The sequence below is a fragment of the Schistocerca cancellata genome, chromosome 5 (genome assembly GCF_023864275.1).
Source record: "Schistocerca cancellata isolate TAMUIC-IGC-003103 chromosome 5, iqSchCanc2.1, whole genome shotgun sequence".
In the NCBI taxonomy this organism is placed as follows: domain Eukaryota; kingdom Metazoa; phylum Arthropoda; class Insecta; order Orthoptera; family Acrididae; genus Schistocerca; species Schistocerca cancellata.
Window position 1 is genome coordinate 38,984,199 of NC_064630.1, and position 16,324 is coordinate 39,000,522.

The 16,324-nt window shown below is 39.8% G+C and overlaps 1 protein-coding gene across 2 annotated transcripts in view; it reads left to right on the forward strand.

Moving 5' to 3' along the window:
• LOC126187459 (titin) overlaps positions 1-16,324 on the forward strand; it is a 947,541-nt gene that overhangs the window by 869,711 nt on the left and 61,506 nt on the right. For both annotated transcript variants that reach the window (XM_049928552.1, XM_049928553.1), the window contains 2 exons: positions 3,394-3,594; positions 7,334-7,488. In XM_049928552.1, coding sequence (XP_049784509.1) covers positions 3,394-3,594; positions 7,334-7,488 — 356 coding nt within the window. The remainder of the gene's footprint in view (positions 1-3,393; positions 3,595-7,333; positions 7,489-16,324) is intronic.

The following is a 16,324-nucleotide window of genomic DNA, read 5'->3' on the forward strand; positions in this document are numbered from 1 at the left end:
ATTACACATTAAATACAGGCATGTGCAGGGATGCCAACTACATTTCGCTCCAGCACACCAAAGACTCAAAGTTACGAATGTCATGGAATTTTTTGAACAGACCTCATATGACGGTGGCAGAATTACATGCCACAATCTTAAATTTGTGAATACTAGTTAACAGCAACTTTTCTAAAAGACTGAGGACAGTCCTGTCTCAGGAATCAAATTAAGATACTGGTGAGAGTTGCTGCAGCTTGAGAACATCAGGCTTTAATTTGCTCTTTGGAAACTTCCTCCGAAAGCGAGGCTCGATGTGACTCCGATCGAGAGGATCGTACTTTATCTCAACCCTCAGAACACTTTGTTCACTGGGGATTAAAGCTACTTCTCTGTGGTGCAACATCATATAAGTGGAATTTTTTATGGGAGGTGGTGTAGACAAGTGAGTTTTTATTGCTCAAATCCTGTTTGTTCCTAACAATTTACCATTTTGCTTTAAGCATATACAAATCTGTTTGACCTTATGTTATGCCATGACTGTAAACAACACACATGGCCAGATTTTGCTGTTTTTAGACTTGCACTGTAGTGCCAAATGATTATTCGTATATCCAACTCTGTGTGACTCTTTACTGTGTTAGTGAAGCAAATGAGCAGTTTATTTATGTCGCCATTCATACTACTTAAAACATTGTATACAAAGAAGCTTTATAAGTCAAAATTAAATTCCAATGATGGAAAACCTAGGATGGAATAATGAAGATATCTTTCAAAAGAAAATGAGAGGTGCATCATAATTCAAAGGACAATAACAGTCAAGATGCAGATTTTCACTTTATTTAATACTTTAAAGCACTGTGGGATGTCATGAGGCAAAATAAAACTATGCATTACACCAAAAGAATAAAAAGTTCTTAGAAGAATATTATAAAAGTGCGGTCTGTTATAAAGATAGCAGCAGAGAAGAAAGAGAGTTCTTTGGGTATCAAATCCATTATGTTGTAAAATGAAACTATTAGTGATACAAAACAAAGCATAAAAGTTAATTTAATTGGCACGAGGAAGCATGCAGAAATTTTGGAAGCTGCTGTTCTGAAACATTGCTGTCACATGAAACCCCACGATTAGATTAGATTAGATTAGATTAGATTTACTTTCATTCCAATTGATCCATAGTGAGGAGGTCCTCCAGGATGTGGAACATGTCAGAAAAACAACAATACATGACAAATATTTACAACTAAAACAAATAAGCTAATGTACCATTCCACAGGTCCCAAGTGGAATGATCGTCATTTTTTAATGAACACTGAGAGTCATTTTACAAATACTAATGCACTGAATTTAAAATAAAAAAGTTTTTTATTTATTTATAAGGTAGTAAACATGTAATATAACTACTGTAATACTTATTTACAATGAACACATTACTGCACTGAAATGGTGCAGAAGTTAGATTATACTTACACACAACCCCCCCCCCCCCCCCACACACACACACACACACACACACACAAATTTTCAGTGAACACATTACTGCACTGAAATTGTGCAGAAGTTATGTTGTACTTATATACAAATCAGTTGGTTTTACTAAGAAATTCATCAATGGAGTAGAAGGAGTTGGCCACCAATAAATCCTTTAGGCTTCTCTTAAACTGAATTTCATTGGTTGTTAAGCTTTTTATGGCTGCTGGCAAGTTATTGAAAATGTGTGTTCCTGAATAATGCACACCTTTTTGTACAAGACTAAGTGACTTTAAATCCTTGTGAAGATTATTCTTATTTCTAGTATTGATTCCATGAATTGAGCTGTTGGTTTGAAAAAGTGATATATTTTTAATGACAAATTTCATTAAGGAATAAATATATTGGGAAGCTGTAGTTAGTATCCCTAGTTCCCTAAACAGGCTTCTGCAGGATGTTCTTGAGTTCACACCACATATAATTCTTACTGCACGTTTTTGTGCCCGGAAAACTTTAGCTTGGCTTGATGAATTACCCCAAAGAATAATCCCATATGACATTATGGAATGAAAGTAAGCATAGTATGCCAGCTTTTTCATTTATATATCCCCTAAGTCTGACAAAATTCGCATTGCAAACAGAGATTTGTTAAGACGCTTCAGCAGTTCTGTGGTGTGCTCCTCCCAGTTGAATTTATTATCAAGCTGTAATCCCAAGAATTTAACACTGTCCACTTCTTCTATCTTCTTGATACAGACAAGAAAGAGATTTAATGAATTAAATGGTTTACTGAGGAGAAAATTGATTTAATGAACATGGTTTATTCTTGTGTGTTTTAGTTTATTGAATCACAACAGTGACATGATATTAAAATTTTGTTGGCAATCATTGCTCTAGATAGTATATAACTACTATGACAAGTTATTTGGTTTTTCTCATTTTTGTTCGAGAACTTTATAGATGCACAAAAAATTTAATACCCCTCTATACATGAGCCTAATAAAGCAGCTTGCGAAGGCCTTATCCAAACATGGTTAATGTTTCAAGTATCTCTATGAGAACACACACACACACCACAAGTGTTCACAGGTGCATACATGCACCTGGACCTGATACATGTGCCCAATATGTGTGGAGGCAGAATGGTACAAATTCGTAGTAGTGTTGTCTGTTTATAAGCCAGAGGGGAATGGATTGTGGCAGCTGTGATGAGAGAAGATGTTTGGAACAGGAAGTTGTAATGAAATACTGGGGAGTGGAAGGAGCAGACATAGATTTTGTAAGACCATGCCAAATGACATATTAATTATATTACAAAGCACAAAACTGAGGGGATGCAACAGTATGTGTGTGTGTAACAGAGAGAGAGAGGGAGAAATAAAGGGGCGTGTGGTGTACAGTATTGTGACAGATTAGGAATGCGGTGGAAAATGACAGGAGAGGTAAAGGTAAATTATAAGTTACTGGATGTGGAGTCAGTTGAGGGTTGGGAGTAGTGGAGGTCTAGGCCAGGGGGCCTGTTGTAGGTCAGTTGCCTCCTGTGCTATTCAGAGAAGCTGGTGCTGGGGGAGGAGGAAGAGAGAGAATTCTTGTGGCACAGGTACTGAAACAGCTGGTGAAGTTATTGGACTGTAGTGCATTCAGAAGCCAGTTAGAGGGGTCTGTGATTAGCCACTGTGTAGCAGTGACTCATTAACAGCATGGACTACCAATAATTAACACCACCTCTGCCATGCACTTCACAGTGGTTTGCAGAATATGGATGTAGATTCTTCTGCAATAAAAGGTTATTAAACAAAGTAGTGACCTTATGAAGATATCAGCAACGGTCAGGAGAATATTATTGTTTTTGTGTATTGTGCACTGACATTAGCATTCATCCCTTATGAGATAATGTTGTACAAAAATAACCTGATATGTAATTAATGTGCTCTGTGTTGGCAGAAACTGTCTTCCCTCCTGTGTTTGGTCGACGTTTGCAAGCCCAGGTGGTCAAAGTTGGCGACAGAGTGGTAATGGAAGTTGAAGTAACAGGGACTCCAGAACCAGTGATTACTTGGATGAAAGATGGAGAAATAATAAAGTCTGGAGATCAATATCGGCTCAAGTCACAAGGCAACTGCCACTCTCTTATAATCGAGAAAGGTGAGCATATCTTAAACCTCTAGTATTAGGGTCATTCAAAAAGATATGAGCGGGAGGCTGTAAAATGAAAACCTCTGAAGGCATCGTAATGCCACTGCCTGTGGAAGGAAGTGTGGTCCCTCTAAGAGCGCTGAGGCCCCAGACTCGATGCCATAGGGATGGGGGTGTGCACCCACGTGGCGGTAGAGCGAGCATTTTCATGATCAACCATCCACTGTACTCAGTAGTGCTGAAAGCGGAGAAATGAGGGCTCCAAAAGAAGAGCGGGGGTAGTATATTTTCTGTCAACAGAAGGTATGTGGGGAACAGAAATTCATCAAAGAATGGCACAAGTGAACAGAGAGCACTGAACATCTGTTGCAATTCCAACACTCGGTCTGACCTGTGGGGCAGTGGCTGCCACCATAACTCACCAGTCATCAATAGTGAGGGCACCTACCTGTTGGACAATGGCATAGTAATGTGGTGTGGCATTCCAACTCATATGTCATCGGCCAATGACATCCGTACTTCCCTGAATTATTTGTGCCATACCTTGACCCTTGCAATGGACATGCAGTGCTCTTCATACACCTGTGCCATTCTTTGATGAATTTCCATTCTCCACACTCCTGCTGTTAGGAAACACATTACGACCCATTGATTTTCTTTTTAAGATTCCATTTGTCTGTTTTTACCACAACTGAGGGCAGTAGATGGCCGACACATGCGCGTGCACCCTTTGTTTTCGTGTCTGTGTTCACCCATGTCGCTCTAGCAGCAAATTTGGGGCTTCAGTGCTCTTACAGTGATCATAACTTCTTCCATAGGCAGTGGCATTACAGTCCCTTTATTAGTTGTTCATTTTACAGTCTCCAGGTTGTTTCTTTTCAAATGATCGTAATATATACTGACACTTATCATTGCTAAACATATTTATCTGTGGACTGACACAGTTTCCTGTTCTCCAGAAATGATTTGGCAACATATTACACCTGCAAATGCTCCCAGAAGCTACAGATAATTTTTGAGAGCTTGTTTTTCTATTTGTTTCCAAATTGGCTGCAAAGGACAATCATGGGAGCAATATCCCCAGTTTAGCAATCTTTTCTGCCCAGGTTCAATTTGAAAATGTTCTGTAAATAAGTTTCATTTTGGCATTTGGTACTACTTTCACACATTATGTTTTAAATGAAGTTCAAAATGACACTCTTCAGCAACTTATAATATATTTCAAGTAGTTGTAGGTTATATGCTTGTAGTCTTTCTTTGAGATAGGTTGAACTTTGTAAGATTCTTATTGGCATAATTTAACTGTCAATGTTTTTTGTTTTGGGTAGACTTCGATTGTCATTGTAATGTACTGTCATCTACTCGTCCCAGTTTACCTGGAAATTAAATCACAAATCAATGCATATGAAATACTAGATTTCAAAATAGTTTAAAGCTTAGTCCACATAAGGATTCATTGTTAGATGTCTGAATAAAATCAGAATTGGCACTGCTGTGATTCAGCCCTGCACCATGTTCTCATATTTCCAGGGTGTATGGCAGGTCTAAAGTGATACAAAATTTGAGTCCCATCGAAAGCAGATTCTCTGAAATAGTGTTGTGTAGCATTGCAAGTGTGGACATATTCAGAGGAAGTTTGGCTCAGTCTTGCACATAGTTGTCAATGCCACTGTATCAACTAATGTGGTTGTGCTTTATATTTTCCAATATGTGAATGACTGAAACTATTTTGAAACTAATTGAAGATCTTCAAATGAACAGCTGCTTGTGGCATATTACACATATTGAAAACACAAAGCACAACAATTAAGGACAGGCATTAAAATATTTGTCAGAAAAGTTTGGCATTTCAGTAGTGGAAACGGAAAAGAAAGTCCCACGTTGCAAAACCAATTTGGTGGGAATCCTGGAAATGAGACCAAAGCAGGAAGAGTAGTACTTCTCCTAAAAAATGTTCTTGGTTCGGATATGACACTCTCATGTTTAAAAATTTGTTCAGTACTTATTATGTTACATAATTTACTATTGTTCTGTTCCATTATTGTGTGTTTCTTATACATCATGCTTCACTACAATTTCGTACCTACAATGTATAAATAATAAATAATGCAATTTCAAATCTATGTTAGAAAAAATATGAGAAATTTTCCACTTACCTTGATGTATGCTTTCAAAACACTGATGATGGCTTCATATTCTTCTGGGGCAAATAAAGATATACTTTTTTTAGAAATCTTGAAAGTATATGTGAGACTTGTAAAAGAATCTCATGACTGGTGAAATCAATATTCTAGCACACAATGGAAAATCCAGGCTGGAATGACAGTGTTATGAAAAGGGTAGATTGCTATTCAACATATAGTGAAGATGTTGAGTCGCAGAGAGGCACAACAGAAAGACTGCTAAACAAATAAGCTTTTGGGAAAAAGGCCTTCTTCTGAATAAATTCAATTCAGAAGAAGGCGGTGGTGGTGGTGGTGGTCAGTGTTTAACGTCCCGTCGACAACGAGGTCATTAGAGACTGAGCGCAAGCTCGGGTTAGGGAAGGATTGGGAAGGAAATCGGCCGTGCCCTTTCAAAGGAACCATCCCAGCATTTGCCTGAAACGATTTAGGGAAATCACGGAAAACCTAAATCAGGATGGCTGGAGACGGGATCGAACCGTCGTCCTCCCGAATGCGAGTCCAGTGCAGAAGACGGCCTTTTGTGTAAAAGCTTACTTGTTTAGCAGTCCTTTCGTTGTGCCTATCTGCGACTCAACAGCTTCACTATATGGTGAGTAGCAATTTATTCTTTGCATAATATTCAAATCAAAATTATAAATTCATATTTTGTTTACTGATCTTGCAGCCAACCGTTTGTGGAAGGTGTTCAAAATCACTGGTGTTATCTTTAAAAGATTCACAATCCCACTGCCATCTTCCAGTTTTAATGTATCCAAGGGATCATGGCATGGTTCACTGGTAGCAATGAATAGCTTTTATATGCACCATCTGTTCCATTTTCATTTATTTCAGATGTAAAAGTGAAACTGAGGGCCTGCATAGGCTCCCTTGTAGTGTGGAGAATACTCTTGGTTCTGGGGCTGTCCCTGAACAAATTTGAGGCATTGAATCAGGGCAGTCCCACAGTAAAGAGCCACAGCATTGTACTAGGCTTAAGACTCAGAGCATATTCTGAAGTGTTAAAACATTGAAGTAACTTTTCCTTGTGACTTGAATGAGGGTAAGGATATATATATGTAGTTCTGTATCATTACATCTCTCTATATTGTAATGGTTCTCCAGGTCCCTATTATAACATGAAACAGAGCCATAAAACTTGTATTATTATTGTATGATGGGAGTAAAAAAGCAAATTAATCTTCCCCTACCCCTTTCCAATCAAGACAATTTTTCTGATACCTTGCTATGTCATAATAGGGGTAGCGAGAAACAGCACAATATAGTGGCACTGGACTAGACAGGTCATAATTGTGTTGGATGGAGACCACTTACAACGTTGCCTGAATGTTCTCACATTTTACAACATGCTGTGGTCATTCAGTCAGTCTTTATTCAGCCTGACAATGGATTTAGAAGCTTTCACTATCCTGAATGCCAGTTAATCCTTTAATGTTCATGGTCATGAGGGATCGCAGCTGAAGTGTTCATGTTTTATTCATTTAAATCACATATTGTTAGCAAAGGATAAATTCACAAGTGGGAACTGTTTCATAAGGGACTTAAACAGTGTTTTCTTGTTACAGTGTCACTACCTTATTCTGGTAAATACACAGTCAAGGCAAAAAATTCTGGAGGTGAGGCACAATGCATCGCAGACTTTGTTGTTTATCAGCCTGAACCAACTACTGAAGTGGTCAAAAATGTTATATTTGAAGACATCGTTCAATCAGAAACACAGGTATGTACAAAATATCAATTAGTTCTCCTATCTGAGAAATCAGAAAGATAAAGGATAACACTTAATGAAGTGAACAACACCAGGAAGCAGCTGAAATATCAGGCATTAAAGAAACTAGTGGTTGTTTGATATAATTCTCACTGTATGCTTCAGTGATTTGGTAATGGTAGTAATGAAATTATACTTCATTCAGATAAGAAATATTTCTACTTCATCTTTTATATCCGACTCTCAAAATACCAGCTCTCTCTCTGTTCACCTATTTTTGGCTTTTTCTCTCATACACACACTTATTTTAAACCAGTTCTTTACCAGCAGTTTTTAACAAGGCTGTCAAGACTGAGTGTGTATTATGTGTTGAAATGGCTTTCAGCAGTGTGCCAAATTCAATATAGAAGGTAGTTCATAAGTAGGCTTAGAAACACCCCAGCACCTACTACCTATCTGACACAATCAGATAATGTTCTGTAAGCATTTAACAAGTTATTAAACACTTAAGATCAGTGATATAAGGATCCCAGGGACATAGTCTCATACAATTCCACAACAGCTGCATGCTGTGGCACAGTGCATGATTCAATACTGGCACTGAAAAAGAAGTGTCATTGCATGTTGAGCAAAAGCATAAGTTTGCTTTTTGAAAAAACACTTTCCTTCCCCCAAACATAACTGCGAATCGATCTTAACTTTCTATAATAGTTTTAGGTAGAAAGTGACTGATCATCTCGCCTGCATTCCTACTTAAATAAGACTTACACATATTCAGTTCTTAAAAAAGAGAAACATTTCAAGAAATGCTATTGTTCAATAGATCCAGTTTCGTACCCCAGAAAATTCACATAACCGGCAATTTTGATTTTTTCAGTAAGTAATGAAAACTTCTCCTTTTCCAGAAACCTATCTTGACAGCTGATATTTAGCATTCTTCTTCAAATTTTAAGCATCAATTCACACTGTAAAACCACGCCTTAAAGTCTCGACATGACACATTGGGAACATTGTTTTTAAATACATCTTAGGCTGACAAAACCACATTGTGGATTAAAAACACTTGATACTGAATGTGTCTTTTCCATTTTGAAAGAGGAAGGAAAAGAAATTATGTACCTTAGCTGTAAAATGTATAGTACATGTTTGTAATTGTGACAGTTTATGAAATTATTGTTTTTTTGACCACCCTGTGAGCAGGTGCATTATCATATTGGCACAAGATTCCACCCAGCCCTCCCCACAATTACATCTCATGCAGTACACTTTTCATTGGTATGAATTCATGCTGAGCATAAACATTTGCTAATTTTATTTCCATTAGGTCACTGTCTCAGTCTTTTTTTAACATTTCGGAATCTACCAAAGAATTTCTGTGCCTGATAAAACTCCTTCTTGAAATCCTAAAACGACTCAGATCATCCACATTTGAGCTTTGAATCACTGCAAATTTTGGGAGAGGGACAAATCTGCAAGTTAAAGTATTTTGGTTATTTTAAGAAAGAAAGTTTTCATTGCTCAAAATGCATGGTAAAAATAATAAATGATGCTCACCCATGATCACCTTGTAGACATCTGTTTAAGAATTGCAGTATAGTAAGAAAAGTTCTGTCAGAATGTAATTACTTTAGGAATGAATGAGAACACTATTGCAAGCAGACACTTGTGTTGCTGTATTGCTGCTTGAATGTACGGACACAGGTGTGTGCGTGCGTGTGTGTGTGTGCGTGTGTGTGTGTGTGTACTCTAGTTCAACAAAGGATTTTTTCTGAAAGCCAGCAGATTACCATTCTCTTTTGTGTGTAACATGTGTGGTCTCCTTTACTCCTAAAGTATTTACATTCTGTGTTAGGAGTTAGTCATTTTCGACTACTGCGTCGCAATATATGTATTCTCTTGTGATGTTCTTGTAAAGAGTCTACTACAGCCTGTTATCTTGTTACAAACAACCTCCACCAAATCTAGCATCACATCATTTGTCATTTGTACCTTTACTTTGCATTTAATGATAAGTCATGCTGGCAGTTTTCCATTTGGTATGGTTTTCCTGTGAAGAATCACATATTGGAGTAGTATCTTTCATGTGACAGAGCGTCTAGCATTTCTGTTATTCTTGCCTTTTCATTGTCAGAGCTTCTTATAGATAACCTTCTTCTACCTCCTCTTCATTTGCCAGTGTTGTATTTACACAAATCTTGATTTGAAGAGAGTCCACTGAATGACCGGTGTGCATTTTTTATGTTTTTCCATTTGTTCACTGTCACTTCCAGCAAATAGACAACCTAAATTACCCTGGGTACCTACACAGTGTGCTAATTGAGGAAAGTCCAAGTCAGTTTTTTTGTTAAGTTTTTAATAGTCACATGTTTATGTGAATGGTACACTATTATATGTTTTTGGATAGATCATAAGGAGAGGAATTGGATTATGGAATAAAAAAATATAAGATGCCATTTAAAAAATGCATACTACACTTCACACACACCATCACTATCTCTGGTACCTTCGGCCAGAATGCCATCTTTTGGAGGGAGCAGAGATGGTTCTGGTATGTCAGTGCCATGGAGATGTTTTTTTATAGCACCAGGATTGCGAGTTTTAGGGACTGGCAGAATCTGAAAAGGTGGAAGTCATTGTGAAAGGAGGGATGGGATCTTAAGAAAGGAATTTCAAGCAGCATTTGAGGAACAAGATGTGAGACTCGGATTTAGCTGGGAAAAGGAATATTTACCTGAAATGTTGCAGAAAGGTGGAACAGGGGTGCGAGACAGGTGGCAGTGGGGAAACGAGAAATGATGTAGAAAATGGGCAAAGGAAGGCATTACATGGTTGTGAGATGAGCTGGATAACAGAAAAATACACATAAAACTGCACAAATACATAAACACCCACAAATTCACATAAAGGAGCTCCGACCAGAGCTGTCAGTGATAGCAATCATGTGTGCTTGCTTTTGTGTGTGTGTGTGTGTGTGTGTGTGTGTGTGTGTGTGTAGGGGGGGGGGGGGGGTGCGCGCTCATGAGTGAGTGTTTACTTTTCTGAAGAAGGCTATGGTCGAAAGCTAAGTGTGTAACAGTCTGTTTGTTGTGTATATCTGCAACTCAACGGCTTATCTTTACTGTGAATAGCAATCTACCCTTTCATAATATTGTTGATATTTCAACTTGGACTTGTCATCATTTAAAGTTACAAGAAAGCTAATCTTGCTGGTTAACGATCCTCAACAACATTTGATTGATACATTTGTTATTTTGATTCCGGATAAAGAGTTATTGGGGGTTGCCAAGGCGGAGACACCTTGTATAACTGCATTTTAGAATCGTATTCTGGTATAAAATTATGTGGAAAGTACTTTATGCCATATTTGTCTCTTCTTTCCTTAAGGGTGTCTGACAGAAACGTGTAACTAAGTGGTGTAGGCACGTGATGTTAAATCACAGTACAGCTAATTTTTATATGTTTTAAATGTATTTTAACTTGCCTTACAACTTCCAGCCACAAAAACTGTCTACATTTAATTGTTTAATCACTGTGCATTTTGGTTTAAAAAACTTTGAATCCAAATTTAAATATTGCTTTACGTATGTAGCACAATGCTGTTCACAAAAGTTGTTAACAGTTAAAAAAATGGTATGCTGTCAAATTCCCAAATATGTCTGCTCAACTGATGCGAGAAAGATTTTGACTTATGCAGAAAAAATGGTATATTATATTCTGATGGTTCTGAGCACTATGGGATATTATACTCTGATCACATTAGTTTTGCTTCCATTTTGGTATTTGTAGTAACCAAGTAATTCACAGAACTGATCCAAGAAACACAAATATGACTGAACAATAACAGAATTAAGCCTCATGACTCCACAAGTAACAAAACCATACAATCGTACAGATGGTACAACATAAGTGATAGGCAGACCAACTGATGTGAGTGGCGAAACAACATAATTAGGGCGAGTCAGTGCTGCTCGGCACGTATATCGGTGCAAGTCGCCGGTAGACAGGACGACGGAGACCGTGCAGTGTGCACACTTCCTACAGGCAACTCCTAGTGGCTGGCCCACACTGATACAGTTGGTAGTCGATTTAAGTAGACACTCGCAGGGTCTCTAAACTTGGCACATTCTCACTCACATGCAGTGGAACGTAGTGGCGGAACACAAAGAGATATGGGCACGCCTGAGGGCGGTGGGCCGTGCGGTGCTGATGATAGTACTGGGGAGGAGAGTGCCATAACCATCATCAACAAGCAGGTCCTAGTGCAGAGGAGATGGGGGTTGCACCCACAGCGACAGTGGCTAAGGTGATGAAGTCGTGGGGGCCGGTTCAGGTGGCCTGACCAGAACGTAAGGCTGCAGCAGTGGACTGAAGGCCGGAGACAGACTGGTGCCCAGCAGGAAGCTGGAAACCCAGGGTGCCACACATGGAGGAAGCAGCCTCCACTGCAGGCAATGACATGCACGAGGCAGAGAGTGGTGGGGCGGGCTACGGTGACAGGGGCCACACCTGCGAACTGGTAGCTTCTGGCGATGAGCGGGGGCACAACTGATCAGTGTGGCACGCCACCAGCCCATTGGCACAAAGCGGTCGTACAAACCAGACTGGCAGGGGCGGCCCAGGCTGCAGAAGGTGGAGGAGCGTGCGTGGCTGCCAGCCGTGAAGCAACTCGGCCAGGCTCTGCTCCTCCGTAGGTGTGATGTGATAGGTGCTCGGAAAACAGAGAAAGGCATCGTCTGGTGAAGAATGGACAGCAAACTTCTTCATTTGGGACTTGAACATACACAGTAGTCTTTCCACCTCGCCATGTGATTGAGGGTAGAATAGCAGAGTAGCAACATGATTAGTGCTGTGATGGGAACAAAACAGTTAAAAGATGTGAGAAACAAACTGGAGGGCCATTACTGGAAACTAAGGTACAAGGCAACTCCTCAATAGCAAAATCCCTCAGAAGCGTACAAATTGTGACCCCAACCGATGTCAGTGCACACTGAAGAATGTAAGGAAAGCAGGAAAATGCATCCACATCCAGAGCCAATAGGAATTCAAGAAGGGACCCAAAAGGTCTACATGATTGCATTCACAGGGCTGGCATGGAGAGGGCCAGGGGGACAGAGATGCCTTGGGAGCTGACTGTTGTTGGGCATACTGCGCACAAGCTGTGACAAAATGGACAGTTTTGCCATCAATCCCTTGCCAAAAAACATGTATCCCGGCTAACAGTTTAGTGATCGAAACCCCCCAACGGCCCTGGAGGAGACAGAATAGAACCTCACGCCATAACGCAGTGGGAATGACTGCTCTGTGAGAGAGTTCTTCTGTGGACAACAGAAAAACACCATCAAAAACAAAAAGGCAATGCCATAAGGAAAAAATATTTGCATAGGAGGTTTGATGCCTGACCCAGTGGTTTATTTGGATAGGCCTCTTGAACAAACTGAACCAGCTGGCGGAGAACCAAGTTGGCGGCAACGTCAGCTGCTATGCACAAGCTCATGCTATGCACAAGCTCATAATTGGGAACCCCTCAACTGTGTCTGCTTTTCAGTAATAAGATGGAAGCAAAGTAATTCTACACAATCAAAGTTGGAATCAGGACCCACAGGAAGGTCGGACATTGCATTCACATTGGCATGTTTAGATGTAGATCAAAAATGGATTTCATAGTTGTAGTGAGACAAGAACAGTACCCAGTGTTGTAGGCAGTGTGCTGCCTTGTCAGGCAAGGAAGTATGAGGGTTAAACAAGGAAACCAAGGTTTTATGGTCAATAGTAAGATGAAACTTGGAGTCATACAAAAATGCATGAAATTTCTGGAGAACATAGACTATGGTGAGAGCCTCCTTTTCCACCTGAGAGTAATGCTGCCGGGCTGGCGTGAGAGATTTAAGAGACAAAAGCAGTAGGTCATTCAGAGATGTCAGCATATCGGTGTGCTATACCACACCAAGGCCGTACTGTGGGGCGTCAGTTGCTAAAACTGTGTACCAGTCCACGGAGGACGTACTTAACAGGGGGCAAAGAGTAGTTTGGAATTCAACATTTGAAAAGCACATTCACAATCCAGGCTCCAGAAACAGGTACATTCTTGTGTAGCAAAGGGTGCAACATGTCAGCCAGTGTGGCCATCCCTAGCAGGAATTTATGATAGTAGTCTACCTTATCTTCCCTAGTACAGCCTGAAGCTCCTTTGGGGACAAGGGGCGAGGCATAGATGTAACCCGTGAGACTTTGAACCCCAAATAAACAATAGAATGTTGAAAAAAACTGAGATTTCATGAGGTTACACTGTAACCCTGCGGACTGTAAGACAGAAAACAAAGAGTACAAATTTTTCAAATGATCTACTGTGGACGAGTCCATGACAGCAATATGTTGTTGTTGTGGTCTTCAGTCCTGAGACTGGTTTGATGCAGCTCTCCATTCTACCCTATCCTGTGCAAGCTTCTTCATCTCCCAGTACTTACTGCAACCCACATCCTTCTGAATCTACTTAGTGTATTCATCTCTTGGTCTCCCTCTACAATTTTTACCCTCCACGCTGCCCTCCAATGCTAAATTTGTGATCCCTTGATGCCTCAGAACATGTCCTACTAACCAGTCCCTCCTTTTTGTCAAGTTGTGCCACATACTCCTCTTCTCCCCAATTCCATCCAATACTTCATCATTAGTTATGTGATCTACCCATCTAATCTTCAGCATTCTTCTGTAGCACCACATTTCGAAAGCTTCTATTCTCTTCTTGTCCAAACTATTTATTGTCCATGTTTCACTTCCATACATGGCTACACTCCATACAAATACTTTCAGAAACGACTTCCTGACACTTAAATCTATACTCGATGTTAACAAATTTCTCTTCTTCAGAAATGCTTTCCTTGCCATTGCCAGTCTACATTTTATATCCTCTCTACTTCGACCATCATCAGTTATTTTGCTCCCCAAATAGCAAAACTCCTTTACTACTTTAAGTGTCTCATTTACTAATCTAATTCCCTCAGCATCACCAGACTTAATTCGACCACATTCCATTATCCTCGTTTTGCTTTTGTTGATGTTCATCTTATACCCTCCTTTCAAGACACTGTCCATTCCGTTCAACTGCTCTTCCAAGTCCTTTGCTGTCTCTGATAGAATTACAATGTCATCGGCGAACCTCAAAGTTTTTATTTCTTCTCAATGGATTTTAATACCTACTCCGAATTTTTCTTTTGTTTCCTTTACTGCTTGCTCAATATACAGATTGAATAACATCAGGGAGAGGCTACAACCATGTCTCACTCCCTTCCCAACCACTGCTTCCCTTTCATGCCACTCGACTCTTATAACTGCCATCTGGTTTCTGTACAAATTGTAAATAGCCTTTCGCTCCCTGTATTTTACCCCTGCCACCTTTAGAATTTGAAAGAGAGTTTTCCAGTCAACATTGTCAAAAGCTTTCTCTAAGTCTACAAATGCTAGAAACGTAGGTTTGCCTTTCCTTAATCTTTCTTCTAAGATAAGTCGTAAGGTCAGTATTGCCTCACGTGTTCCAATATTTCTACGGAATCCAAACTGATCTTCCCCGAGGTCGGCTTCTACTAGTTTTTCCATTCGTCTGTAAAGAATTCGCGTTAGTATTTTGCAGCTGTGACTTATTAAACTGAGAGTTCGGTAATTTTCACATCTGTCAACACCTGCTTTCTTTGGGATTGGAATTATTATATGCTTCTTGAAGTCTGAGGGTATTTCGCCTGTCTCATACATCTTTCTCACCAGATGGTAGAGTTTTGTCAGGACTGGCTCTCCCAAGGCCATCAGTAGTTCTAATGGAATGTTGTCTACTCCCGGGGCCTTGTTTCGACTCAGGTCTTTCAGTGCTCTGTCAAACTCTTCACGTAGTATCGTATCTCCAATTTCCTCATCATCTACATCCTCTTTCATTTCCATAATATTGTCCTCAAGTACATCACCCTTGTATAGACCCTCTATATACTCCTTCCACCTCTCTGCTTTCCCTTCTCTGCTTAGAACTGGGTTTCCATCTGAGCCCTTGATATTCATACAAGTGGTTCTCTGTTCTCCAAAGGTCTTTAATTTTCCTGTAGGCAGTATCTATCTTACCCCTAGTAAGATAAGCCTCTACATCCTTGCATTTGTCCTCAAGCCATCCCTGCTTAGCCATTTTGCACTTCCTGTCGATCTCATTTTTTAGACGTCTGTATTCCTTTTTGCCTGCTTCATTTACTGCATTTTTATATTTCTCCTTTCATCAGTTAAGTTCAATATTTCTTCTGTTACCCAAGGAGTTCTACTAGCCCTCGTCTTTTTACCTACTTCATCCTCTGCTGCCTTCACTACTTCATCCCTCAGAGCTACCCATTCTTCTTCTACTGTATTTCTTTCCCCCATTCCTGTCAACTGTTCCCTTATGCTCTCCCTGAAACACTGTACAACCTCTGGTTCTTTCAGTTTATCCAGGTCCCATCTCCTTAAATTCCCACCTTTTTGCAGTTTCTTCAGTTTTAATCTACAGGTCATAATCATCTGATACCTTCTAGTATCTCCAGGATTCTTCCATGTATACAACCTTCTTTCATGATTCTTGAACCAAGTGTTAGCTATGATTAAGTTATGCTCTGTGCAAAACTCTACCAGGCGGCTTCCTTTTTTATTTCTTACCCCCAATCCATATTCACCTACTATGTTTCCTTCTCTCCGTTTTCCTACTCTCGAATTCCAGTCACCCATGACTATTAAATGTTCGTCTCCCTTCACTACCTAAATAATTTCTGTTATCTCATCATACATTTCATCAATTTCTTCATCATCTGCAGAGCTAGTTGGCATATAAACTTGTACTACTGTAGTA